The sequence below is a fragment of the Sorex araneus genome, chromosome X, assembly GCF_027595985.1.
Source record: "Sorex araneus isolate mSorAra2 chromosome X, mSorAra2.pri, whole genome shotgun sequence".
NCBI lineage: Eukaryota > Metazoa > Chordata > Mammalia > Eulipotyphla > Soricidae > Sorex > Sorex araneus.
This window is the reverse complement of record NC_073313.1, coordinates 256,050,188-256,075,474: the sequence shown is the minus strand read 5'-3', so window position 1 is coordinate 256,075,474 and position 25,287 is coordinate 256,050,188. Positions and strand designations below refer to the sequence as shown.

At 49.5% G+C, this 25,287-nt stretch overlaps 1 protein-coding gene across 1 annotated transcript in view; it reads left to right on the top strand.

The window, feature by feature from the left end:
* The first annotated feature begins 3,839 nt into the window (after positions 1–3,839).
* The window catches only part of FARSB (phenylalanyl-tRNA synthetase subunit beta), a 65,200-nt gene continuing 43,752 nt past the window's right edge, over positions 3,840–25,287 (top strand). The window contains exons 1-10 of the mRNA XM_055121687.1: positions 3,840–3,941; positions 10,513–10,568; positions 12,458–12,612; positions 15,153–15,222; positions 15,772–15,887; positions 17,884–18,034; positions 19,314–19,422; positions 20,749–20,819; positions 22,927–22,988; positions 24,074–24,125. Of these exons, the coding sequence (XP_054977662.1) occupies positions 3,884–3,941; positions 10,513–10,568; positions 12,458–12,612; positions 15,153–15,222; positions 15,772–15,887; positions 17,884–18,034; positions 19,314–19,422; positions 20,749–20,819; positions 22,927–22,988; positions 24,074–24,125 (900 nt within the window). The 5' untranslated portion in view covers positions 3,840–3,883. The remainder of the gene's footprint in view (positions 3,942–10,512; positions 10,569–12,457; positions 12,613–15,152; positions 15,223–15,771; positions 15,888–17,883; positions 18,035–19,313; positions 19,423–20,748; positions 20,820–22,926; positions 22,989–24,073; positions 24,126–25,287) is intronic.

Genomic DNA, 25,287 nt, shown 5'->3' with positions numbered 1-25,287 from the left:
CTACAGTGCTACCCAAGTTTATATATACATTTTACTTATTTTTTAAATTTTTATTTATTTATTTATGGTTTGGGGGCCAACTCGACTGTGTTCAAGGTTTACTCCTATTTCTGTGCTCAGGGCTTACTCCGGCTGGGGATCAAGGGAACGTATGTGGTGGCAGGGAGCAAACCAGGGTGAGTCACTTGTAAGGCTAACACCCTTCCTGGCGTACTATTCCGCCAGCTACGCGTTCATTCTTTTATGTTTTCTTTAGTTTGGGGAACATATCCGGTGATGCTGGGGAGACCATTTAGACTGGAGATGGAACCCAGGACTCCCCTATGAAAGTGTCCACTCCAGCCCTTTGAGCTGTCTCCCCGGACCTTCCTTCAGTTCTAGAGCTGCTTTAATATAATTCCCTATTTTAGCATGGAGGACATTTGGGTTGTTTCTAGCTTTGTGCTATTGTGTAGTCTCCGGGTGGCTTACTCTCTCTCTCTCTCTCTCTCTCTCTCTCTCTCTCTCCCCCTCCCTCTCCCTCTCTCACTCTCCCTCTCTCTCCCTCTCTCCCTCTCTCTCCTTCTCTCTCTCTTTCTCTTTCTCCCTCTCTCTCTCCCTCTACCTCTCTCTCTCCCTCTATCTCTCCCTCTCTCTCTCCCTCTTTCTCCCTCTCCCTTTCTCTCTCCCTCTCCCTCTCTCCCTCTCCCTCTCTCTAATTCTACTCTCCCCCTCTCTCCCTCTCTCTCTCCCTCTTCCTCTCTCCCTCTCTCTCTCCCATTCTCTCTCCCTCTCCCTATCTCTCTCTCCCTTTCTCTCTCTCTCTCTCTCTCTCTCTCTCTCTCTCTCTCTCTCTTTTTCTCTTTTTCACAGAACTGAAATTCAGTAACCACCCAGAGGACACTTTGGAATGCCCAGAGCAGAACTGGTTATCATGAAATAATTCAGGAAGTCCCATGTTTATGTCCCAAATGAGTACTGAATACCAGTTTGGGACTGAGAATTCGATTTGGTTTTGGACATGTTTGCCAACGATGAGGCATCCCCAGGTGTTGTGTTGGGGCAGTGGGTAGGAACTGCCTGCAGTCACGGAGAGAAGTTGAGAAACCAAAAGCTGCTTGATTGGCAGACAGGGGCGTCCAAAATCTTACCTTTGCTACTGGCTCCTGACCTGAATAGCTTGGGAGGTCCTCACACACTGCAGAAGATAAATAAACTAAATTAAAATGTTCTTGTATGACTCCACCGGTGTTGTCTGCTCAGGAAAACGTCAAGGTTTATTTCCATTTATTTATTTATTTATTTAATTTTATTTCTTTTGCTTTTTGGGTCACACCTGGCAATACACCGGGGTTACTCCTGGCTCTACACTCAGGAACTACTGCTGGCAGTGCTCAGGGGACCATATGGGATGCTGGGGATCAAACCTGGGTTGGCCACATGCAAGGCAAACACCCTACCTGCTGTGCTATCACTCCAGCCCCTCCATTTGTTTATTTTTAAGGAACAGGTAACACTTAAGCAGTTCCAGGGATTATGGGTCCACATTAGGTCCACACTATAAGAGAAAGGAGAAGAGCTCCCTCTTGGGCTGTCTCAACAACGCCTCGAGAGTTGGGTGACTCAGAGAGCTTGTGGCTCAGTCTGATCATCTGCAAATGGATATACCTAATTGCGTATCCTGGAACACATGATCACAAACTTAGTGATTTAAAACAACCGAAATTATTTTTTCCCCCCACAGTTCTGGAGGCCAGAAATCTAAAATATATTTCACCTGGTCAAAAATCAAAGTGTCAAGAGACACTACAGAGTTACTAGGCTAGGGAAATCAGATTAATCTATTTTTCAATCCTTAATCTAATCTGCAAAATCTTGTACCATATAAGGATGTCAAAATACAGAAATAAGAGATAAAACCAATGAGTCACTTAAACAATAATTAGAAGCTCATTGTGCACACAACGGTTTGCAAATCAATAACACAAACCAAACCATGAAATGAAGCCCTACAGGTATATTGTTACAGGATTGTTCATGCAGTAAAAAGGTAGTGATCACTCTTTTCATAGTGGTTGGCTAAAATATTAATATTTTCAGAGTGATAGAACGTCGGCGAATGATGACCTCAGATCAACCTTGGGAAGCAGGGTGAATTTTGCTTATCATTTTCAGATGCATGAGCAGGAAGTGACACAGGTCAAGTTAGTCTTGCAAAATAGGCTAAATTAAATTTTCCTCGTATGACTCCACCGGTTGTATCTGCTCAGGAGAATGTCAAGGTTGATTTCCATTTATTTATTTTTAAGGAACAGGTAACACTTAAGCAGTTCCAGGGACTAGGTACAGATATCTGGGAGGGAGGAGAGGAGGAGCATGATAAACTGCCTATTACATTCAAAAACGGTTTTAAGGAAAGCACCGAAAGCTGTTAGAGCTTTGTCTCATGTGATAACAGTGAGGAGAGAGTATGTGTATTTTCTCTAATAACAGGTCTCTGATACCATCTGATACCATCAAGGACATACACTAGATGGTATCAGATGGAGCAGATAACGTATTCTATTGAATACATGAGTATATTGATAAGCTGACATTTGATGCTTTGGTTTGATTTGGGGGCTTTGTTTCCTTATTTTTTGGGGGGGCTGGGGGGGCCACACACCCTGAGCTGTTCAGGACTTACTCCTATCTCTGTGCTCAGGGATCACTGCTAGCAGACTTGTGGGACCAAATGGGGTGCCAGGGATCGAACCCAGGTCTGCCCCTTGCAAGGTCCTGCCTTGTGGTGCTGTCTCTCTTGCTCCTGACGAGTTGGCATTTAATTTAACTTGAAATAGAAGTCATTTCTTGGTTGATGAAAGCGTGAGAAAGTTGTAATATAGAAAAAGGTGCAAGAGGATTCTCTTTTACCCAGGAATCAGGCCTACAAAAATACTTGCACCGAAAAACAAATACATATGTGTGTGTGTAATTGTCATTTATATATAAAATACAAATAAAAAATAATTTCAGTCTTACCTGTTAAGGCAAAATAATGAAATAAACCTAAGTATCTCTAAAGAAATTAATAAATGCGATAGCACAGCGGTAGGGCGTTCGCCCTGCACTTGGCCAACCTGTGCTCGTGTTCGATTCCTCCGCCGCTCTCAGAGAGCCCGGCAAGCCACCGAGAGTATCGTGCTGCACGGCAGAGCCTGGCAAGCTACCCGTGGTGTAATCGATATGCCAAAAACAGTAACAATAGGTCTCACAGTGAGAGACGGTTACTGGTGCCCGCTGGAGCGAATCGATGAGCAACGGGGTGACAGTGACAGAAGAGATCTCTAAGGAAGTCTTCTTTATAGAGCAGCGGTAAGGTTCCAACAAGACCCAAGTATACCTCTGCAAGGCAGGGTACAGGGAGATCGCACGTAAGTAAGAGGAGTGAAATAAAACCGAGGTTTACAATCCCTTTCTGCACTCCCAGGACTCTTAAATTGCAAGCCTCGGACCCCGCCCACTCACTCGACTGCTACCTGGAGGTACGGATTCTCCGCCTAGAGACCACGCCCCCTGGGGCTTTGCCCCGCCCACCTACCCTGGCGTCCTAGCTGCGTGGGTGGGCTGAAACAGGCCCCTTACCGTCTGTCCATCACAGTCCCCATCAGATGTTAGCCGCTTTTCTCCGATTATTTTTTAAAAGTCTTTCTATATTTTTTCCAAAGCATCTATATACCTGTCGGAGTCTTAGTCGTAGAAATTCTCTTGCATTTCGTTGCCAAAAAAAACGAGGAAAATCTGCGAAACTCAGACCGGCGATATTTAGGCCACCCCCAGGCGAGCGGCGCGGGGTCCTTACGTCGCTCCGGCGCGGAGCCCGGGGCCGGCCGGCCGCGCAGGCGCAGTAGGGGGCGGACTCGCCATGCCGACTGTCAGCGTGAAGCGCGATCTGCTCTTCAAAGAGCTGGGCCGGACCTACAGTGAGTGCCGCCGGCCCTCCCGCTCGGGCTCCGTGCCTCGCCGCCGAGGCCGGGACTCCCTCCAGCAGGGCAGCGTTGGCAGCCTCGCTCGCCGCCGCCGCCCGGCCGGGCTTGGCTTCGGGAGGTCGGGCCAGGGCCGCGCGAGGCGGCGGGGCCGGGCGGGTGCTCGCACGAGCGTCTCTGCCCCCCTGCGAGGCGGCCCTTTGCATCGCCCGCACGTGCCCACGGTCTCGCCCCGGCACCCGCGCCCTGGTCGGCACGCCGGGGGATGCTCACGCAGTGCGATGAGATGGGCGGCGCGCCGGGTGACACGGGCCCGGGGTGGGCACGCGGGGGAAGGGGCTGGAGGGAGGGGCGGCTGCGCCCCCCACGGCGTGTGTGTTCTCGCCTCCTGAGCACCCGTGAAGGTGCCCCCGGCGCGGCTCTGGTGCTCGGAAGACCTAAGGGTCGGTGCTCAGGTCCCGACGGGGCCGGAGGGGGGAGGTTAATGGGCCTTAGCTGCATTGATACAATGTTTCTCGCGCGACGCCACGACCGCTGTAGAGGAATTAATTTAAAAGGCGGCTGCAGGGGCTGGAGCGATAGCACAGCGGGTAGGGCATTTGCCTTGCACGCAGCTGACCCGGGTTCTAATCCCAGCATCCCATATGGTCCCCTGAGCACCACCAGGGGTAATTCCTGAGTGCAGAGCCAGGAGTGACCCCTGTGCATCACCAGGTGTGACCCCCCTCCCCCAAAAAATAAAATAAAAGGCGGCTGCGGTGCCCAGAACCGCGCTAGGGAGCGTCGTCACTTCGGAGCCCAAGCTGGTCTTTTTCTTTTGAGTCACCCCACCCAGCGATGCTCCGGGATCTCCCTCCTGTCTCTGCACTCAGGAATTACTTCTTCCCGGCGGCGCTCGGGGGACCATATGGGATGCTGGGACTCGAACCCGGGTCGGCTGCGTGCAAGGCGCGCGCCCTACCTTCTCAGTCCAGCCGTCCCTGAGACTGAAGTCTTAAGGTGCCCATGGTTTTCCTGCCACATTTCTTTTTTTTTTTTCTTTTTGGGTCACACCCAGCCATGCACGGCTCTGCACTCAGGAATTACTCCTGGCGGTGCTCAGGGGACCATATGGGATGCTGGGAATCGAACCCGGGTGGGCCGCGTGCAAGGCAAACGCCCTACCCGCTGTGTTATCGCTCCAGCCCTCCTGCCACATTTCAACCCTCTCTCTCTCTCTTTTTTAAATTGTGGTACAATTGTGTTGTATACCAGTAGTGACATTAATTTGACGCTGGCGTTGGTGGGTTTGTGTTTGGTCCCCCCTGTCCCCCCCTCCATGCTTCATTTAAACACCTGGTGTGCAACGCTGTTCATGATGATTTGCTGCCCGCATTGGTCATTCCTACACCAGCCCCACCAACACGTCACGTTCCCAGCTCCACGGTCTCCGTTGCCCCACCACCCCTCAGGCCTGCCCCCCCACCCCACCAGGCCCACGCTAATTTATTTTATATTGCTTGGTGACCACCGAATGGCCGGTGGAATGATAAAAAACAAAAATACTTAAGTGAAAATTGTATCTCATCCTGGGAACATTGAGCCCTCCTCTGAGGTCTTGCGTAGCTGTTGTTGCCGGGGAAGCCTTCCTTCCCTGTTAATGTTGGTGGGGTCAGTTGGCGTCTGTCTCACATTCCCGTCCAGTCTGATATGCTCCTTCTGGGATGTCGGTATGCATGGAGTTGGGACGGGTCAGGTTGCTGCCCGTGGCATGTAGTTCGACATGTGTGTCACTCAGAAAAATTCTCTTCCATTCAACTTGCCCATGCAAGCAAACATTGTGAAATTTTTTTTTTCAAACAATTTCAGAACACTGGTGAAGTCAGTTAAGCCTGTTGATTCGTTACATACTGAGTTATGAGAGTAGTACTGTTTTTAGGGCTTAATATTATCGCTGGTTTTAAGAAATCCTGCTTCTTAATATGTTACCTAGGCCCAGAGGTAGCTCAGGGGGTAGAGAGCGATCCTTTCTTACATGAGGACCTGCATTTGATCCCCAGCATTGGCAAAAAAGAAGGAAATAAAAAATGTTTGTAAAGGTCTATCTACTTGGTCGGGAGAGATAGTACAGCAGCTAAGGAGCTTGTTACGGTCCCCAGAGCACCGTAACAGGAGTGATCCCCAGGTACAGAGACAGGAATAAGTCCCGTGAGGTTGATCTCGTTCCCTGCCTCCCCGAACTCTCATATACTATGTAATTTTGAAGTGTTATTACTTGTTTGGTTCTGGGGCCACTCTATGATGTTTTTGGGGATTATTCCCTGCCAGGCCCTTATTTATATTTTTGTCCATTCTTCTAAATGGCATTACCACTGTATTACCAGGAATAGAATATGCCTGAATAGTACAGGATGGTAAGGCAATTATTTTGCAAGACGCAGATCAATTCCTATTTAAGTAAGTATTCATCTCTAGGAAAGTGAATAATTGCAGGTTTTTAAAAGACGGAGAATTTTTAACCTATTTACTGTTACATGACATTTTAATGTCGTGTATCGGTCCCCTTTTTCATATGGAGAACTCAACTAAAGGTAAACTCAATTTTCCTTAAGTGTTAGCTACTGATTCCTAGTTCCAATTAATGATCAATGTTACTCAGTACAGATCAGGAATGATACTCATCATTAGCTTGCATTTCATCAGTTCTTTTTCAAAGTTTTTGGCTTTTTTTCTTGGGTCACGCCTGGCTGTACTTAGGGCTTACTCCTAGCTCCGCACGTAAGGATCATTCCTGGTGGTGCTCAGGGGCTGGGGGGACCATATGGAGTGTGGGGGATCAAACCCAGGTTGGCTGTGTGCAGGGCGAGTGTCCTACCCACTGTTTATCCCGCCGGCCTCTGGAAAGCTTTTGCCTGTATTTGGGTTGAGGGTAAGGTTGGAAAAGCAGGTTTTTTGGAACCAACACCATGGTTTCATTTTTCTTGCCTGTCACTTTCTTTCCCCTTCCTTTTTCAGTCTTGCTATGTTTTTCAGTCCCTGGAAGAGTTGCTTTCTGTTTGTCTAAAATTCCATCATTTCTGCCACAGTTCACATACCATTTTACTACCTCTTTGTTCATGATGTTTCTCAAGTTGCTTTTGGTTTGGGGATCATTTTGGTTCTGGGGGAGCAGATTTAGCGTACTCTCTTTAATATCTTTCTGCTCAGTTGTGTTGCTTTTGTTGTGGCTTTTGGGTCACACTAGTGATGCTCAGGGATTTCTCCTGTGCTCAGGAATTGCTCCTGGCAGTGCTCAGGGGACCGCATGGGATGCCGGGAATCATACCTGGGCTGCATGAAAACACCCTGGACTGTCGTTGGTCTATCGCTCCGGCCCCTCTGATGTTTTTCTTATTATCACTGTGCTTCGATTCTGATTCTGTTTTGCCTTGGTGTAATTCCCATCAAGATTGTGTCAGAACAATCTGTGTGATTCCTGAAAGCCCCTAATCTGTCGTCCTCCTGGTGAGTCATATTTTTGTTAGAAGGAGTTGTGACTCACAGTGTTCCTGTTGCTCTTTACGTCTGAGCATATCAGGATGCTTGGGAAGGAATCGTATGATGGTTGGGATGCAGTCTTCATAGTTACATGTAATTCGCTTGGGGTAGCATCTGCCTTCAGTGCCCACCATACAGTTACCGATGGTGACATCATAAACTACTCCCGCATTTAGCTGAAAAGTCATGGGTTCAAAAGTCATTGGTTTATAAGGATCAAGGACTGGGGAGTGCCAGAGCGATAGTACGGCAGCTAGTGTTTGTCTTGCACATGGTTGCCCCGAATTCAATCCCCGGCATCCCATATGGACCCCATGCACTGCCAGGAGTAATTCCTGAGAGGAGAGACAGGAGTAATCGCTGGGTGTGACCCAAAAAAGTAAAAAAAAAAAAAAAAAAAAAAAAAGAACTGGAGAGCACCTTATCTGGGGACCTGACTCTGGGTTTCTGACTTGGATCTAGTAAATTAACCAGGTTTCAAGTCACCTTAAGGCCTAACTGTAACTGGGGAATCGAATTCCAGATTCACTTTTGATCTGACCTCTTCCTTTTTTAAAAAGTACACTTTTTCTTGTTCTTTTCTCATTAAAAAAAAAAAATGTTCGCATCTCCCAGCAGATCCTGGGGGCCCAGCGCCCACTCCTGGCCGCTCTCGGGCCTAGCGGTACCTGTCGTGAGGCCTGGGCTCAGTGCTGGAGGGGCCCACCAGCTCCACACCCAGGGGCGCTTGAGGACCATGTGCTGCCAGGGGTCAAACTTGGACCTGGCGCAGAGAGGCATGAGCTTTCTTTTTTTTCCTTCCCTTTTTAGTAAATTTTATTGGATCACCATGAGGTGCAGTTACAAACTTGCATAATTACATTTCAGTCACACAATGCTTGGGCACCCCTCCCCACCCCCGTGCCCATTTTCCCAGTGTTTCCAGCGTCCCAGCCGACACCCCACCCACCCCCCTCCCTGCCTCTGTGGCAGGTACAGCCCTTCTTGCTCTCTCCCCAATTGGGGCGTTATGATAGGCGACACAGATACTGAAGGGGCCGTCCTGCTTGGGCCTGGGTCAACTCTCAGCGCACATCTCCCATCCCGGGCGACCCCTCCAACCCTCATTGACTCAGTGGTTCCTTCTGCCTAAGACCCAGTGTAGGCGCGAGCTTTTGAACTCTCTCCCCAGCCCCGAGGCGTCAGTCCCTCACCCCATGGTTTGTCCTTGGGAGTTCTGGCACTGGGTGGCACCAGGTCCAGGAGCACCGGGAGGGGAGTCAAGTGCACTCATGACGGAAGGCACCGACGTCAGCAGCATCTCAGAAGCAGCCTCCGGCCTTTGCTACCCCCGGCCAGTGGCTCTCAGCGCTTTTGTCCCGCCACTGGAAAGCGTGTGCTCAGCCCTCCGAGCTCTCTGGCGCTCTTCAGGAAGTGTTTGAGGATTGGGAACTGGGGGGGCGAGGGGGGATACTGCTGGGCAGGCCTGGCCCTGGTCTCTCGCCTGGCCGCCTTCTGACTTGCAGCTGGACCCGCAGACGGTGTGCCCTGTAAGGGGTGTGGAGACCCGGAGGCGGAATCCTTTGGGGCACCTCTTGCCCCACCCAGCCGCCTGTCAACTCCAGCAGAGCACCCTCGACTCCTCCCTCGCCCCCCCCCCCCCGTGCCCACCTCCCACTCAGCCGACCATGCCTCTTGACTGCTTCCACGTCCTCCTCCTGCTTCTCCGTCACTGCTGCTGCTTGAACTGTCCCCGGGGTGTCTGGCTGTGGCAGGAGACTCCCGGCTCCTGTCCCTCCCCCAGCTGCGATGCCCGCCTGATGCATTTGCCCAGCTGAAAACCCTTCACCGGACCCTGGTCTCAAGGCACCAGTCCCTTGCAAGCAGGCCTTGAGTTGGCTTTCTCCGACGTGTGCCTGCCTCCCAGCCCCTGCCCCGAGCCTCCTGTGTCTCTCCCTTTCCAGCTCTGCCTTGCTCTGCTTCACCCCCACGGTCTCTGCCGGATGCATCGGTCCTCTGTGTGAACACTGAACTGACCCAAGTCAACTCTTTGGGCCACCCCCGTAACTTGCTCCTGACTGTGTTTGCACATCTGGCTTCTAGAGTCAAGTTGGAAGTAGTGAGGGCTGGAGTCTTGTTTTCATGGTTTTCTAGTATTACTATTTTTTTTCCTTCTGGTCTTGTCCTGTACCCCGGCGTCTGGTATATAGTGAGCTTTCCCTGTCAGGGTCCGAGACTCTGGACTATTTTTTTCCCAGAGTAGACCGGCAAGAATGGTTTGTATTCAGGTTTTGGAAATAAGAAAATCCTGAAACTATCCTGTAAAGCAAGATAATTTAAGAATGAGAAGTATTTGAAAAAAAAAATATTTGAAATTTGAGGCAGCCCAGGTTACAGTACTGAGCTTGACAGGCTTTCACGGGTGGCGTTCCAACACCGTCCCCGCCACCAAAGGGCCCGCTTTCCTCTACCATGGTCTCGATGGAGGGTGAGACTGGTAGCCATCGGGGGCCTGCTGGGTTTCAGGGCGCTCTGCCAGGCCGCTCGTCCCCGTGGGCTCACGTAAACCTTTCCCACAGCTGCAGGGTACACATACGTGGTGCCACTTTCTGGAGAAATGTTCTCATAAGGCGCCAGGCTCTCAGAGCTCGGAAGGGGAGAGTCAGAACTCAAGCCTGGATTAGCCGGGCCTGTCAGTGACCGACTTACATAACGTCCTTCCATTGTGCTCCGGAGTCTGCTTTACATTCAATCCGACTCTGCAGGTGGTTTCTTCTCGCTGAATGTGAACTTGCCAGCACAGGGGGCCAAGTTCTGTGCTCCACACTAGAAACGGACAAATCAGCCCTGCAATAGCTCTGTGTGTGTGTTTGTTTGTTTTTAAACAAATCCCCTACCTTCCTCCCTCCCCCCAGAGTTTCTGATCATGCTTTCTTTGGTTTGTTTTTAAATGATTTTTATCTGATGTCTGCTATTAAGTAAACTTGTCGTAAAGCAGTTAATATGAAAATGACATGTATATGCTGTTTTATGCTGAACGCTCCTTTTTTTGTTTTTCTTTCCCCCCCTCCAGCTGACGAAGAATTTGATGAACTGTGTTTTGAATTTGGTCTGGAACTTGATGAAATTGTATGTACTGGATATTTTTTTCACACGTTCAGATTGTTGGTTACACTATGGGAACATTTGTGGGCCCCAGAGATGACTGTTGCTATGTTAGGAAGGTGCAGTCACTTAAGTGATCAGATGAGTAGACCCTTGCAGGCAACAAGGAGAGAGGACCCCCTGGCAGGGAAGGTCTTTTTTGCAAAATGACCATCTAAAGGGGGCCTGGGAAGGTGTAGAAACGTTGCTTAAGCCATAAGTGCTGCCCCGTCAGGCCTCAGTGCCCCGCCCTTGCCTGTCTAGCCATCACTGTAAATTTTTGTTTGTTTGTTTTGGGGTCAAACCCAGTGGTGGTCAGGGCTTCCTCCCTGTGCAGAGCGACTCAGGGATCCCCCCTGGACTGTATGTGGTGCCGGAGATGGAACCAAGCACCCTGCCTGCTGTGCAGTGACCTCTCCGGCCCTGGCCAGGTCAACTTTTTATTAGAGAATCTGTTTTATTATGGAATCTTTTAATTACAGAACGACAAAACTATTAGCGATAATGCCGGTCATTTGGTATAAACACAAGAGCTGGAGCTATAGCACAGCGGGTAGGGGCCTGGCTGGCATGCAGCCGACCTGGGTTCAATCCCTGGTAACCCATTTAATCCCCTGAGCCCTGCCAGAAGTGATCCTTGAGTGCAAGCCAGGAATAAGCCCCCCCAACACCCCCCAAAACAACAACAACAAAAGGGAAAACACCGACTTTTACAACATTATATTTTGACCCTTTAGGAAAATAGTTGATTGCTCCTGATCTTCAAAATCAAGCCATGACATCAGAATGGCATCTTGAAATACTAAACAGGTCATTTCAGAGCTAATCATTATAAAATTATATTTTGAGTATTTTTTTGTTATGGGGCAACACCTGACGGTGCTTGGGGCCATTAAGTGCTGGGATTGGAGGGAACCCAGGGCCTGGCACAGTAAAGGCCTGTGCTCTGCCACTCGAGTCCCGTGCCGGCAGCAGAGTGGTGGCCCCGCCTAGCACAGAGGCCAGCAGGCTGTTGTTGCACGCAGCTGGCCCGGGTTGGACCCTCAGCACCCAAGCATTGCGGGAGTGAGACTTGAGCGCTGTGCAGTGTGAGCCCAAACTGAAAGTAAAACAAGGAAAGGACAATCTGCTACTTTTTTTTTCTTTTTGGGTCACACCCAGCGATGCTCAGGGGTTACTCCTGGCTCTGCCTGCACTCAGGAATTACTCCTGGTAGTGCTCGGAGGGGACTGTATAGGATACTGGGAATTGAACCGGGTCAGCTGCATGCAAGGCAAACGCCCTACCTGCTGTGCTGTCGCGCCAGCCCCAATCTGCTACCCTCCCCCCCCCCGCATTTTCTAGCATATAAGTTATCAATACTTTTGGATATTTTTAATTGAAATGACATTGAATTATAAGATAGGTTTCTCACAGGTGTCATTATAAATCAGCAATTCTTTTTCCTTTAAAGAATCTTCATTGTCTTTTAGCTCAGGGATGGGCGGGCCCTTTCTGCAGAGCACCAGGTAGTACCCAGCCGAGGCTTTCTAGACTGGAGGCTAGTCCCTGGGGCCACTGGCAGAGATGCGTGTAGCTCAGTGGGCCTGGCTGTGTCCCACCCGTGCTCTGTGTTCGAGAACAGTGGTGGGGCAGCGGGCCTGCCAGTACTTGCCCACCCTGACTTTAGATGACCCTTGCTCTTTCGGAATGAGTGAAGACGTCTGTACTGGGCGAGAGGCAGGTCTGACGGCATTTACTGTTTTCATATTCTGTTGTTGCGGTGTAACAGACCCTTTCTTACTGGGTAGAAGGGCACAGTTACTGTTGCCACTGCTTCAGAGGATAGCTGCTTTCCAACCCTTTTTAGAAAAAAAAAATCGTGTTTGTTTCAGACTTCAGAGAAGGAAATTATAAGCAAGGAGCAAGGCAATGAGAAGGCCAAGGGTGCCTCCGACGTTGTTCTCTACAAGATCGACGTCCCTGCCAACCGCTACGATCTTCTCTGTCTGGAAGGATTGGTTCGAGGGCTGCAGGTCTTCAAAGAGAGGTGAGGGGATTTGTTCGCTAAGTGTTCGGCCAGGTTGGTGTTCTTTGCTATTATTGGCAACCCTGGGTAGATGTCTAGGAAATAAAAGATGAGGGCAGGGGTGATAGTACAGCTGATAGGGTGCTTTCCTTGCATGTGACTGACCGGGATTCGATCCTTGGCATCCACCCTGGTCCCCTGAGTCCTGCCAGGATTGATTCAGAGTCAGGAGTACACCCTGAGCACTGCTGACTGTGGCCCAAAAACAAAAAGCAGAAGAATCAAAGATTGCCAGTCAGGTCCTCAGCCTTAGGTCTGCATAAAGGAATGATTGAAGGGTGAGATTCTTGTAGATTGTCACCATTTGAAAATCTGCTGCTGTATTAAGACGGGGATTTCCATTGTGGTGCATATTTTAAGCTGGAGTGGTAATATATTTGGCTTATCTAAAAATTCTTGAATGGGGGCCGGAGCGATAGTACAGTGGGGAGGGCACTTGCCTTGCACACAGCCCACCTGGGTTCAGTCCCCAGCATTCCAGATGGTCCCCCGAGCACTGCTAGGAGTAATTCCTGAGTGCAGATACAGGACTAGCCCCTGAACATCGCTGGGTGTGACCCCAAAATAAAAAATAAAAAATTCTTGAATGGGTCCAGAGAGATTTGCTTTGGCTGTGGCTGCAGCCGTGAATCTGGCTAGAACCCCAGTACTATGTGTGGTTCCCCCAAACACCTCTAGGGGTCGCACTTGAGCACAGAGGTAGGAATAGCCCCTGACCACTGGCAGGTTTCGCTCCAAATGCCCTGCCTCCCCCCAAAAACCCCAAATAATATTTGAGTGGATTTAGGTGAATTGCCTCAGTAGTTCAGTTGGAATAGACAGTTCTCTGGGTTTGCTGTGGGTTGGGAGGGAAAACAGAGCTAGCGGAGTTATATTGTGAAATTCTCAGAGAGCTTGGGGTAGCGCTTCCCAACTGGTAAAATGAAAGATTTATGTGCTAGCTCTATGAGAGGTCTCTTGGGGCCAGGTCATTGATCTGTCTGGTTCCAGACCTTTTACACTGAACTTTTTGGTTTCGTGTGTTGTGCATGTGTGCGTGTGTTTTCACCCAGCAAAGTGAGTCCCACCCAGCAGAGCTGGGGATGTGGAGGGGCAAAGGTCTGATGTTCAGTAGTTGGGCTGGGCAGTGCCAGGAGTTGAACCCTCACGGCCTCACATATGCTAGGCACGTGCTCTATTGCGTGGGCTATCTCCCTGGCCCGGTGAAGATTTTTAGGTCTCCTAACGTTCCATGCAAAAACTATACAAGTGAAGAATATGTAAGCTGAAAACCACCCGAAGCAATGACCATCCAAGCAGTGACCATCCACTAAAGAGCACGAACCCTCGAGCCTCCGGAGGGCGTGGGGGTGATGGGATTAGATCATAGATTGAGGTGGTTGACTTTGGCCGAGAACCCAGTTGATGCCCTCCTCCCAGAGTTCAGTGTCTGGCACTGCACATGATTGGCTGCTCCTGAGCACAGAGCCAGGAGTAGTGGGAGCCCCCCTGGGCTGGCCAGAGACCCGTCCCTCCGGCTCCCCAAGGTGCCTTTATCAGACTGGCCTTTCTTTCCCTCGAGTACCGAGTACCAGATTCAGCGTGTCACGGTGAGACCTAGCTGAGTGGGGTTTGGGCGACACCTGGTGGGCTCAGGGCTTCCTCCTTGCTGTGTGCTTAGGAGTCACTCCAGGCAGTACTCGGGACAGATCGTACGTGATGCTGAGGGTCAGACAAGCACATCTTCCTCAGAAGCTCAGACAGCCTCTCCCGGGTGCCAGAGCCTTCCTCCTTCCTTCCTTTGTTACCCGAGTGCAGAGTGGGTGAGGCCCCAGGGGTCTGAGCTCCGGAGCCCTCTCTGGAGAGCTGCTGTGCTCCACTTGCCTGGCACTTGGGTGGGGGGCTTCCAAGCAGAGCTCAGAGGCATCAGGGCCCACTTCATTTGTTGGATTCTGCCAACGGGGTGGGAAGGGGGGCCCTGGGGGCCGCGCCCACAGGGCTGGGGGTACCTGCGTTTTTGTTCACCAGCCCAGCTGTGCTCAGGGCTTACTCCTGGCTCTCTGCTCAGGGATCGTTCCGGTGGGGCTCAGGGACCATTCGTGGTGCTGGGGATGGAGCCTGGGCCAGCCGCATGCACGGCCCGCACCCTCCCTCCTGACTGGCTCGCTTGGGCAGTTCTTACTGCTTCATGGAGTCACAGTTCTGGGGACAAGACCTTATTGGTTCTCTGTCAGCCCCTTAGCTGACGTTTAAATGCCCCTGCATGCTCAGTGAGTTTCCTACCTCTCTGAGTGAGGTTTAGTGGTTGGTCACCTATTACCATGGGCGTCCTGCACCACAGTTGGACAGCGTTTAATGTAAGAAGCTTCATTTTGTAAACATTTTTTATTTTTTGACTTACTATCAAACCTCAGCTTCTTCTGATTCTGTTTTATTTTGCATACTTTCTATGCACGATAGAATATAATTGGCTAATGAAATGTTCTGTTTAGTAACAGGCATTTGTCTTGACATTATTTTAGGATAAAGCCTCCGGTATTTAAACGGGTATCACCTAAAGGAGAAATCCAGAAATTGATCGTCACAGAAGAGGTAATAATGATAAGTAACTTCCAAAAATTTTTTTGTATAGCTATGTAACAAAGGAAGGAGAAAGGGAAAAAGTGGCCCCTTTTTCCAAATATAATTTTCTTTGATCATTTCCTAGAAAAATTTTAGTGTATGTAGCAGTTCTTAACATTTTAAGATTTATTTTTACCAACACATACATAGGGAATAAGGTATCTGATTTCCATGACTCATTTTGGAAAATATTCAGTCATTTAAGATACATTTGAGATCTAATTGTATAAATTGTGATACTTATAAAATGAAAAACATGAGGATATCATGTTTATAAAAATAACTGTAAGCAAACTGCTTTAAGGTTTATTTTTCTCATTCTAGTAAATTAAAAAAAAAAACTTAGCAAAATATCAGTCCCCTGAGGAATTTCCTGTGGGGAATTCCAGGAGGCATCTTCTCTTGTCACTGTTATCTTGTCAATGGACGAATCAGCTTGTGTGAATGAAAGTCTGAGGTAGTGTGAGGAGCGCAGCTGCTAGGAGGCAGACCACTGACCACTCTGCTGGGGAATTTCAGACGGCGAAGATCCGCCCCTACGCCGTGGCCGCAGTCCTCCGGAACATCAAGTTCACTAAAGATCGCTATGACAGCTTCATCGAGCTCCAGGAGAAGTTACATCAGAACATCTGCAGGTGTGCACGCGCCTCTCTCCTCCTCGCCCCCTCTTCCCGCCTCCCCTCTCCTTTGCTTCCCACCCCTTACTTGCTCCTTTCTCCTTTCTTCTCTCTCGTCCTTCTCCCCTTCCTGACCTCTGCAGACTTTTTCAAAGCGTTCCGAAGTTAGCGAGCATGTGAGAGTCGCATGATTTTTAAATTTGCTGTGTCAGACAAAGGGACGGAAGGCAACACAGTGGGCCCCACTGATCCTAGCAGCTGAGGTCCTTGAGAGGGCGGGGCCTTGGGCTCCCAGGGAGGGAGGGAGGGGTCTACACTGATGATGGGTGTGGTGTCGCCCTTAGGTGCTGGGCAAGCTGTCATTCACAGAACCTCGGGCAGATAAAGTTAAAAAAAATTGCTTTATCAGAAAGCTGTTAGAGCTGATAAATAGAGGATGCATGAAGAAATCAGAACTATATTTTGGATACTCCCTAGTCTTAGGGGGTTTTCTCAGTTGCTTTTGTTTGATTCATGCTTTCATGGTGGACAGTGACTTTCAGTCTGGTTCAGTGTTACTATTGTCCCTCATTTTTTTTTTTTGTCGGGGTTGGGCCACACCTAACAGGGCTCGGAGGTTGCTCCTGGCTCTGCACTCAGGAGTTACTCCTGGCGCTGCTTGAGGGACCATATGGGATGTCAGGGACGGAACCCTGGTCGGCCGTGTGCAAGCAAGTACTGTGCTGTCGCTCTGGCCCTCCTCATTCCCTTTTATTTCTCTGCTTCTGTTCCTTTCTCTCCTATTTGATAATTTCCGTTAAGTTCCTAAAATTTGTTCTTGGCGGCTAAACTGTATGACAGATGAAATTTAATAACTTTCGAGCTGTATTTACACACTGCAGTGTAAGTTGCAGACCTTTAATTTTCTCCATTATAATACAGCTAAATACAGAATATTTAGGAAATTATAGAAAAAGACTCCAAAAACTGGCAGTTTTTTTTTTTTTTTACCTGAATTGCCATGAATTCCAGAGTACGAAGTTGTTCATGATTGAGTTTCAGGTGTGCAGTGTTCCAACACCAGTGCCTTCGCCAGTGACCGTCTCCTTCCACCACTGTCCCCAGTTCAGCATGGTAGTTTTAGCCTATTCTTATTTCCTTTTTTTGGCCACACCAACAGTGCTCTTAATCCTGACGCTGTGCTCAAGGATCTTTCCTGGCGGGTTCAGGGAACCACTTAGGATGTTGGGGATTGAACCCAGGTTGGCTGTGTGCAAGGCAAGTGCCCTCTGTGCTGTACTATTGCTCCGGCCCCAGTTTTATCCTAATTTTGTGACATATTTGTTTACTTGACTAACCTAAGAAGAAATAAGATCAAAAGAAGGTAAAATTTAATGGTGACTAAAAAAAAAGCGTCCTACGGCTGGAGAGACAGTACAGCAGGTAGAGCCTTGTGCACAGTCCCCGGCATCCCATATGGTGCCTGAGCGAGGCCAAGAGTGATCCCTGAGTGCCCAGCCAGGTGTAAGCCCCGAGCACTGCCAGGTGTGACCCATTCCTTAGCCCCTCCCAGAAATGTCCCAGTAACAAGCTTTGGGAAAGCAGATTGGCAATGAGTTGATTTTAGCTCCTGAAATACTATTTTAGGTTACTTTATAATTTATCACTACTTTTCACAGGTTTGAGCGTTTTTTATAGTCCTAAAGTTGCTGAATACCAGTAGGTTTTAGGAAAGCATTTAAAATTAATTTTTCCCCATATGGTCCCCCAAGCGCTGCCAGGAGTAATTCCTGAGTGCAAAGTCAGGAGTAACCCCTGAGCATCCCTGGGTGTGACCCAAAAAGCAAAAAATAAAAATAAAATAAAATAAAATTAATTTTTCCCAGTGCCTCACTCAGGGCCTCCTGAATTCAAGGCCTTGGCCTCTGAGCCACATCCCTGGCCCTGAAATAGTTTTTTGAAACAGATAGTCTATTGTCTTTACAATTTCCTCTCAGAATATTCAGTTCGTTTTCTTTCTCCCTCTCATCTTCAGGAAGAGAACGTTGGTTGCTATCGGTACTCATGATTTGGACACAGTGTCCGGCCCCTTCACTTACACGGCCAAGCGGCCTTCGGAGATCAAATTCAAGCCTCTGAACAAGAGCAAGGAGCACACGGCCTGTGAGCTGATGAGCATGTACAAGGTGAAAGCCCGCTGCCTTACCTGCTAACTGTAGATCATAAGAGTCTTTCAGAGTGGAGTTTTGAAAATAGAGACATGCACAAAAGTCCTTTAAAAAAATGTTTTGGGGGCAAAGTGATGGTCCAGTGTGGGGGGGCATTTTGCCTTCCAGTCAGCTGACCTGGGGTTGGCCCCTGGAACCCGATACGGTCCCCCAAGTCCTCTTGGAGTGCAGAACCTGGAGTGAGCCCCAAGGGACCGCCAGGTGTGGCCGCCACAAACCAGAAAAAAATCAGGAAATAAAAGAGTGTCTGATGCCAGTCTAGAGGTACCGCTTGATTGAACAGGGCAAAGGGTTTTACTTTCTTCATTGCTTGGATGAGTGGAATTGGCAGCTGAAACTGAAACCCCTGGCTTGGAACATACTCTCTTGTCATATTTATATTTGGGTCTGATTAAAACTCATACAAGTAAGAGGAACTAGAAGATTCAGCTAGTCTCTTGGGGCTCTGGGGTGGTCATTTGAGCCCCATCCGGTGGTGCTCAGGGCTAACTCCCTCGGTGCTCGAGAACCTCATGTGATCTTAGAGTTCAAACCAGGGTTGGCCCCATGGAGAGCAGGTGCCTTAGCCCATGTACCAAGCACTGGCTGAAAGCTACTTTTGTGTTGATTTAAATGGGGAGCACTGTTTAATTATGCGGGTCTCATTGTTAGCAATTTAGATTTCAGCAGCGAAGATGATTTAGTGGTCACTTTCGAAGTGTTGTTCCTTCCCTAATTGGCCAGCGGTTCTTCTATTTGTAAATGGTTTTGTGATGGTTTCTGTTGTGCGATGACTTGACTTAACTATTGCAAACCTGCTTATGCTCATTAAAAAAAAAAACCCTACTCTGTTGCTCTTAGTTCAGTGCGAGCAGATGCTCTGTAAGGGCACGGAGATAGAAGCTATGTTAGAAAATCCTTTAATGGAGAACTTTGTGTAACTTGGGAGGGTTTTGTTGTTGTTGTTTTTCTTTTCTGATCAACCCCCCCTTTTTTTTGACACCTGGTTAGGTATGTTAACTTGTTACAGTGGTAGGAATAAGATACAATTTGTTTTGTTTTGTTTGGGGCATATCCTACTGTGCTCAGGGCTCAGTCTGGCTCCTTGCTGAGGGCTTATTCCTGGTGGTGCTTGGGGGACTTGAGTGGTGCCGGGATCAAACCTAGACTGGCCACATGCAAGGCAGGTACTTTACAGCCCCTTTATCCCTTTGTCTGACCCAAAGAAACTCATTTTGACTTATTTTTTTTTTTTCAGACTGACAACCACCTTAAGCACTATTTGCATATCATTGAGAAAAAGCCCTTATATCCAGTTATCTACGACAGCAACGGTGTTGTCCTTTCAATGCCTCCAATTATCAATGGTGAGTTATTTCTTAATGCTGTTTTTTCTTTTCTTTTTTGCTATTTTTCCTTTTTTTGGAGGTGGAAACATATCTGGTGGTGCTCAGGGGTTACTCCTGGCTGGTGGGCTCAGGGGACCATATGGGATGCCGGGGATTGAACCTGGGTCGGTCACGTGCAGGCAAGTGACCTAGTGACTCTGCACTAGTGCTCCGGTTCTTACTCTTCACCGTTTCTCCAGAATTCTCAGTAAGGGTAGCTGAATCAAGTGACTCTTGAGAATCTCAGAACTTTTATCCATTGTATTGTAATTCGTTCTTTCCATACACTTATGCAGCCACCGAGTTTGGGGGTGAGTGTGGGCTTTGTGGGGTGAGTGTGGGGTTGTTCTGGGAGCTACTCCTGGTTCTATGCTTGCCGGTACTTTGGGGACCACGTGCCGGGGATTGAGCCTGGGCTGGCAAGTGCCTTCACTGCTGTCCTCTCTCTCTGGTCAGTGTTACTGGTGTTTATTATGTATCAGTAACTGTAAACATTTTCTCCTGCCAGTCTTGGGATGGACCCAGCCGATAGGTCCGCACTGTCCCCCGACCGAGCTGCTTTCCCGGCCCCTTCACCGTCTGTTTGTCCTTGTCCCCTCCAGAGTTTTTTTTTTTTTTGTCCGTTCAACTCAGATTCGGTCCTGCCTGATGCTCGAGTGCTGAGCTTACGCTGAGGAGTGGAATTTTCCTGTCCTTTCTCCTCTAAACGTGATCCTCTTCACTCCTTCCTGGCGTCTGGCTCTCTAGGGGTCCCGCCCACTGGTGTTAGGGGCCTGATGCTTTGGCGCCCAGGCCTGGCGGGCTGGGGGACCTCTAGGCTCCCACCCCGCAATGCTTGGGGGTGCTCTCTGGTGCCAGGGATCAAACTCAGGGTCTCCCACGAGCGAGGCATGTATTCTCCTACTCGGGCCCACTCCCAGCCCCTCCCGAGACTTATACAGTTAAAAAAAAAAATGGATCTTTCAGGCGGTATTCAGAAGGGCCACTTGGTGCAATGCCAGGACCCAAGGCCGTGATGCCGCAGCTTGGGCCGGGGGTGCCGGGGACCACCAGGGCTTCCTGTCTTCTGCTTGGGGCCTCCCGGGCTGCATCTTGGAGTCGAGTCTGCCCGCCTGGAACTCCTCCGGAGTTGCAGGTGACGAGGAGGCGAGACGCCCTCCGGAGGCTCCCCCGTGTCTCTCTGCGCCCGCCCGTGTGTCAGGAGCCGTGGATGCTCTTACAGCAGCAGCGTCAGCTTACCTGGCACTCCAAAGTGCGCGTATGTCTGAAAGTGACGGCTTTGTTGCTGGTATGTGTCTGTTACAGGGAACCACTCCAAAATCACACTGAATACGAAGAATGTGCTTGTGGAATGCACAGGAACCGACTTTACCAAGGTAAATAAAAGTGGCTCTGTTGGGGTCAGATTATTTTCACTGATAGGTTTTTTTTTTTCACGGATAGATTCTACTTCTGTACCAAGGCTCTGTGGCCAAACATGAAAATACGTTTGTTCTGGTCCTTCCGGAATTTGGCCCGGTGGCTATTCTGTACTGTGGTTAGGATGCTCTCAGCCTGCAGACGTTGACTGAGCACCTGCCGTGTTTGCAGTGCCATGGATTAGTGATGATTCTTTGTAATGGGGGGCTGGAGGGAAGTGGGGGGTGGGGCCATACTCTGAGGTGCTCAGGGACCACTCCTGGCAGTGCTCGCCGAGTCTGTGTGGTGCCGGTGCCAGAGCTCAAGCTGGGGTCAGGCGTATGCCAGGCAGACATCTCGCCCCCTGTTCTCTCTCTCCAGCCCGTGTTCTGTTTCTTGACTTTAAGGAACTTGTAGGCTAGTATGGGAGTTAGTTACTTGCACAGCTCTAGACCAGAGAATGGGGTCAGAGTAGCAGTGCAAGCAGTGTGAATTGTTTTCCTTCCCCCAGCTCCCACTGCCACCCCCCTCCATTGTTTTTCTTAGTTTAAGTGTTGAGTAATTTTGGTCGCTTTGTGGACTTGTAAAAAGAGATTTAAAAAAAAAAAACTATTTTAAGAATGATTTAGCAAATTGCTAGTGGGTTTATCAGCACACAGGGATTTAGGATATGTGGAGTGCCTCTTGTTCATCAGTTTTTAGTCAGAGCAGGTTAGATTGGATCACGCTGAAAGCCGTTTCTGCAGTGTGGTTTCTTTGCACGTGTGAGAGAGTCTTCGAGTAACGTGGCTGTTTAGAAAAGGAAGGACCTGTGGCAGTAGACAGCTGGAATATTGAAGATGGGCAGAAAGATAGAAGTGACATATGTCTTAGAGGATTGGCAAACACTCGTAACTTACAGACCATATTTGCCTTTATTGACGCCAGCTCTTACTGTTGAGAACAATAGCAGTGCATACACTGACAGATCTGGACTGTATTCTCTGAAGTTTGTATTCTAGCGAGGGTTCATTTTGGGGGGTGGGGCAGGGGCTGGTGCTTGAGGGGACCAGTGGTGCCAGTGGAGTGAACCCTTTATTCTTCAACCCAGTGTTTAATTCCCGCCCTTGGAGCCCTGCGTCCAGCCCAGCGTCTGACCCGCGCCTCCCCCTCCTCCACAGGCGTCTTCCCTGCAGTCTGTGTCTGAGCGAAGTGTGTGTATTAAACTAAAGCGTAGATCCCAACAGTGTTAACTGTATTTTTTTCTGAGCATATTTTCTAACTAAAAACAACGATAAAAATACCCTGTAAATCTCAGTGGTCCTCACTGTGTGCCAGAGACCTCTATCCATACATCTGTATCGTCCTGTTACGATACTGTTGGGCTGGAGCAATAGCCCAGCGGGGAGGGCATTTGTCTTGCATGTGGCCGATCCGGGTTCGATTCCTCCGCCCATCTCTGAGAGCCTGGCAAGCTACCCATGGCGTATTCGATATGCCAGAAACAGTAACAACAAGTCTCACCATGGAGACGTTACTGGTGCCCACTCGAACAAATCGATGAGCAACGGGATGACAGTGACAGTGACAGTGATGATGCTGTCATTCCTCAGAACACCCGAGTAAGGTGGGGGCGCGCATCCGCTCCACGTGGCAGATGGAGGGACTCCCAGGTACAGAGGGGTCTGCAGCTTGCTGCGTTGAGTCCCCCTGCTCCTTATTAGCGGGCGCGGGGCCAGGCATCTGTACTCAGACTCACGAGGCTGATAAGGCTGTCCCCACAGTGAGCCATTTGTCTCTTACAACCTGGCGGACCCGGGGGAGGGACGGGGGAAGTCAGCGATTTGTCTCAGTCATGGATCGTAACTTTCGGAGAACCGCAGAAATGCAGAACACCTGAAGATAAGGCCAGGGCCACCCCCGCCCCCGTCCCTGCATCCTGCCCCTTCCCCAACCATTCGGATTCTATTTCTTTTTTCAGAACATATAGAAAGGAGCATTTTTGATGTTGGTGGGCTGCAGTGTGTGAAATATTAATTCCTTTCCACCCAAATGAAGAGAGTACATTTACAGATGACCATAATACTTTTCTTTTTTCCTTTGCAGACAAAAATAGTGCTTGATACTATTGTCACCATGTTCAGTGAATACTGTGAGAACCCATTTACGTAAGTTCACTGGGCAGCTTTATTGATGATCTGTCGTTTGGAGGGACAGCATTAGGAACGTGTGCTAAAAATAAAGAGGGAAGACGTACTTCCTGTAACTCGGACATATCATCTCTTCAGGGAACTGAGACATGCGCATAAATAATGTATGAAATAAATGATAAGTACTTTAAAAGGCTTTGGCGATTTCCTGGCTATCGTAAGGGCAGATGACTGTTCGCCGGGGCAGTTGGCTCAGGCCCTCAGAGGCAGTTGGGTTTAAGCTGTGTTTAAGGGTCATTACACACAGAGGGCCGCAGAGGTAGTGCAGCATGCAGGGTGCGCGCCTCGCACGGGGCTGCTTTGGGTCCAGTCCCTCGCACCCCGTGTGGTCTTCTGAGCTCCGCCAGGAGTGATACGTAAGCACAGCCAGGTGTCTCCCCCCAAATAAAGCAAGGAAGCCAAGGGACAGCAAAGTAGAGGTGGGGAGACATGCCGGGAGCAAAGTATTGATTCCGGTAGGTCAGTCAAGTCGCCACGTTCTCCAAGGACCGTGTCCTGGTCCTTGTTTGTACTGGCACCAGAGGTCATGCTGGAGAATCAGTGACAGTGCCTTCCTCAGTATGTCACACTAGAGGGGCTGGAGCAATAGCACAGCAGGTAGGGCGTTTGCCTTGCACGCGGCCGACCCGGGTTCGAATCCCAGCATCCCATATGGTCCCCCAAGCACCGCCAGGAGTAATTCCTGAGTGCAGAGCCAGGAGTAACCCCTGTGCATCGCCGGGTGTGACCCAAAAACCAAAAAAAAAAAAAAAAAAAAAGTCACACTAGAAAGTCTGACTGTGGAACTCCCACAGTGCTCGCGTCCGTTAGTTTTCCTTTCCAAGTGCCCTGCTGGGCTCGTGGAGGGTGCAGGCGTGGCAGTTCTGGGAGAGAGATACGTCAGGAGACAGCCCTGCTCCCTCTGAAGTGGGGGAGTCGGGCAGTGCTGCACGGACGGGGCTGGGATCCGGGCCGGGGGAAAGGCTCGTAGACGGCATCCGAGTCTAACGGCAGTCCTGTCGTGTCTCACGGGGTCTTATTCCCGGCTTTGTGTCGTTCCCCAGGGTCGAAGCAGCTGAGGTCGTTTTTCCTAATGGCAAGTCAAACACCTTCCCTGTAAGTACTGAAGAAATGACTTGATGTTGATGACAGTAATAAAAATATCAGCAGTGGTTGTGGCCCGCCTGTTCATCTCCCTGCGTGTGGGCCCTAAGCCTCGTGGCACCACGGGAAGTGAATCCTCGAGTTACCTCTGAGCGGCAGGTACCAGGGAGTGTTTTTGTCCTTTTCCAGACGGAGGGTCGGGCGGGGGGCTTGGAGATGCTCAGCATCTCAGTGCCTGTTACTGTAAAGCGTTGGAGATAGGAGCCAGCTAAGTCTTGAAAGCTCAGTGTCAGTTGTGAGCATACTGCATCACCTAATCACTCTGATTTATTCCTTGTTGATTAATTAACGATAGTTGACTATCCAGTTTGATAGCTTGAGCAATCTCCTGGCCCTTAATCTCACCCTTTAAAATATTATGCAGCTCACCCCTTGAGACCTTGTCTGTTCACACTTGAAATAACTCTTGCTGAAGGTCATTGCTGTAGCTAAAATATAATCCCAGCTGTACTAACAGAATCAGTGTAGGAATAAACACAGTATTGTTTATTAACTGTGACAGAGGTTACCGTGACTGGAGCGATGGTCATTCAGAGCTGAAAGTGCCTGCCTTGCCTATAGCTAGTTTCAAGCACCCCTGGGTGCAGCGTGGGCTCTTGGTTGGGGCTAGGGTTAAGGCTAGGGTTACTGCTAGGGTAGGGCTAGGGTAGGGCTAGGGTTAGGGCTAGGGCTATTGTTAGGATTAGGACTGGGATTAAGATTAGGGGTAGGGTTAGGATTAGGGCTAGGGTTAGAGGTAGGGTTAGGGTTAAGGTTAGGGCTAAGGTTAGAGCCAGGTCTAGGGTTAGGGCTATTGTTAGGATTAGGGCTAGGGCTAGGGTTAGGGCTAAAGCTGGATTAGCACTTGGACTAGGTTTAGGGCTAGGATTAGGGCTGAGCTAGGGCGGGGCTCGGGTTAGGGTGAAGGTAATAGTTAGGGTGAGGTTTTGGTTAGGGCGAGGGTGAGGGTGAGGGTTAGGGCGAGGGCTAGACTTAGGGCTAGAGCTAAGGCTGAGGCTGGGCTTAGGGGTAGGGCGAGGGCCAGGCTTCTCCATCGTCCTTTCCCTGGAGATGACTTCATCAGTGCACACATGGCCTCACACCGTGGTGTCCTCGCCTTCTGTGTGCTCATCTA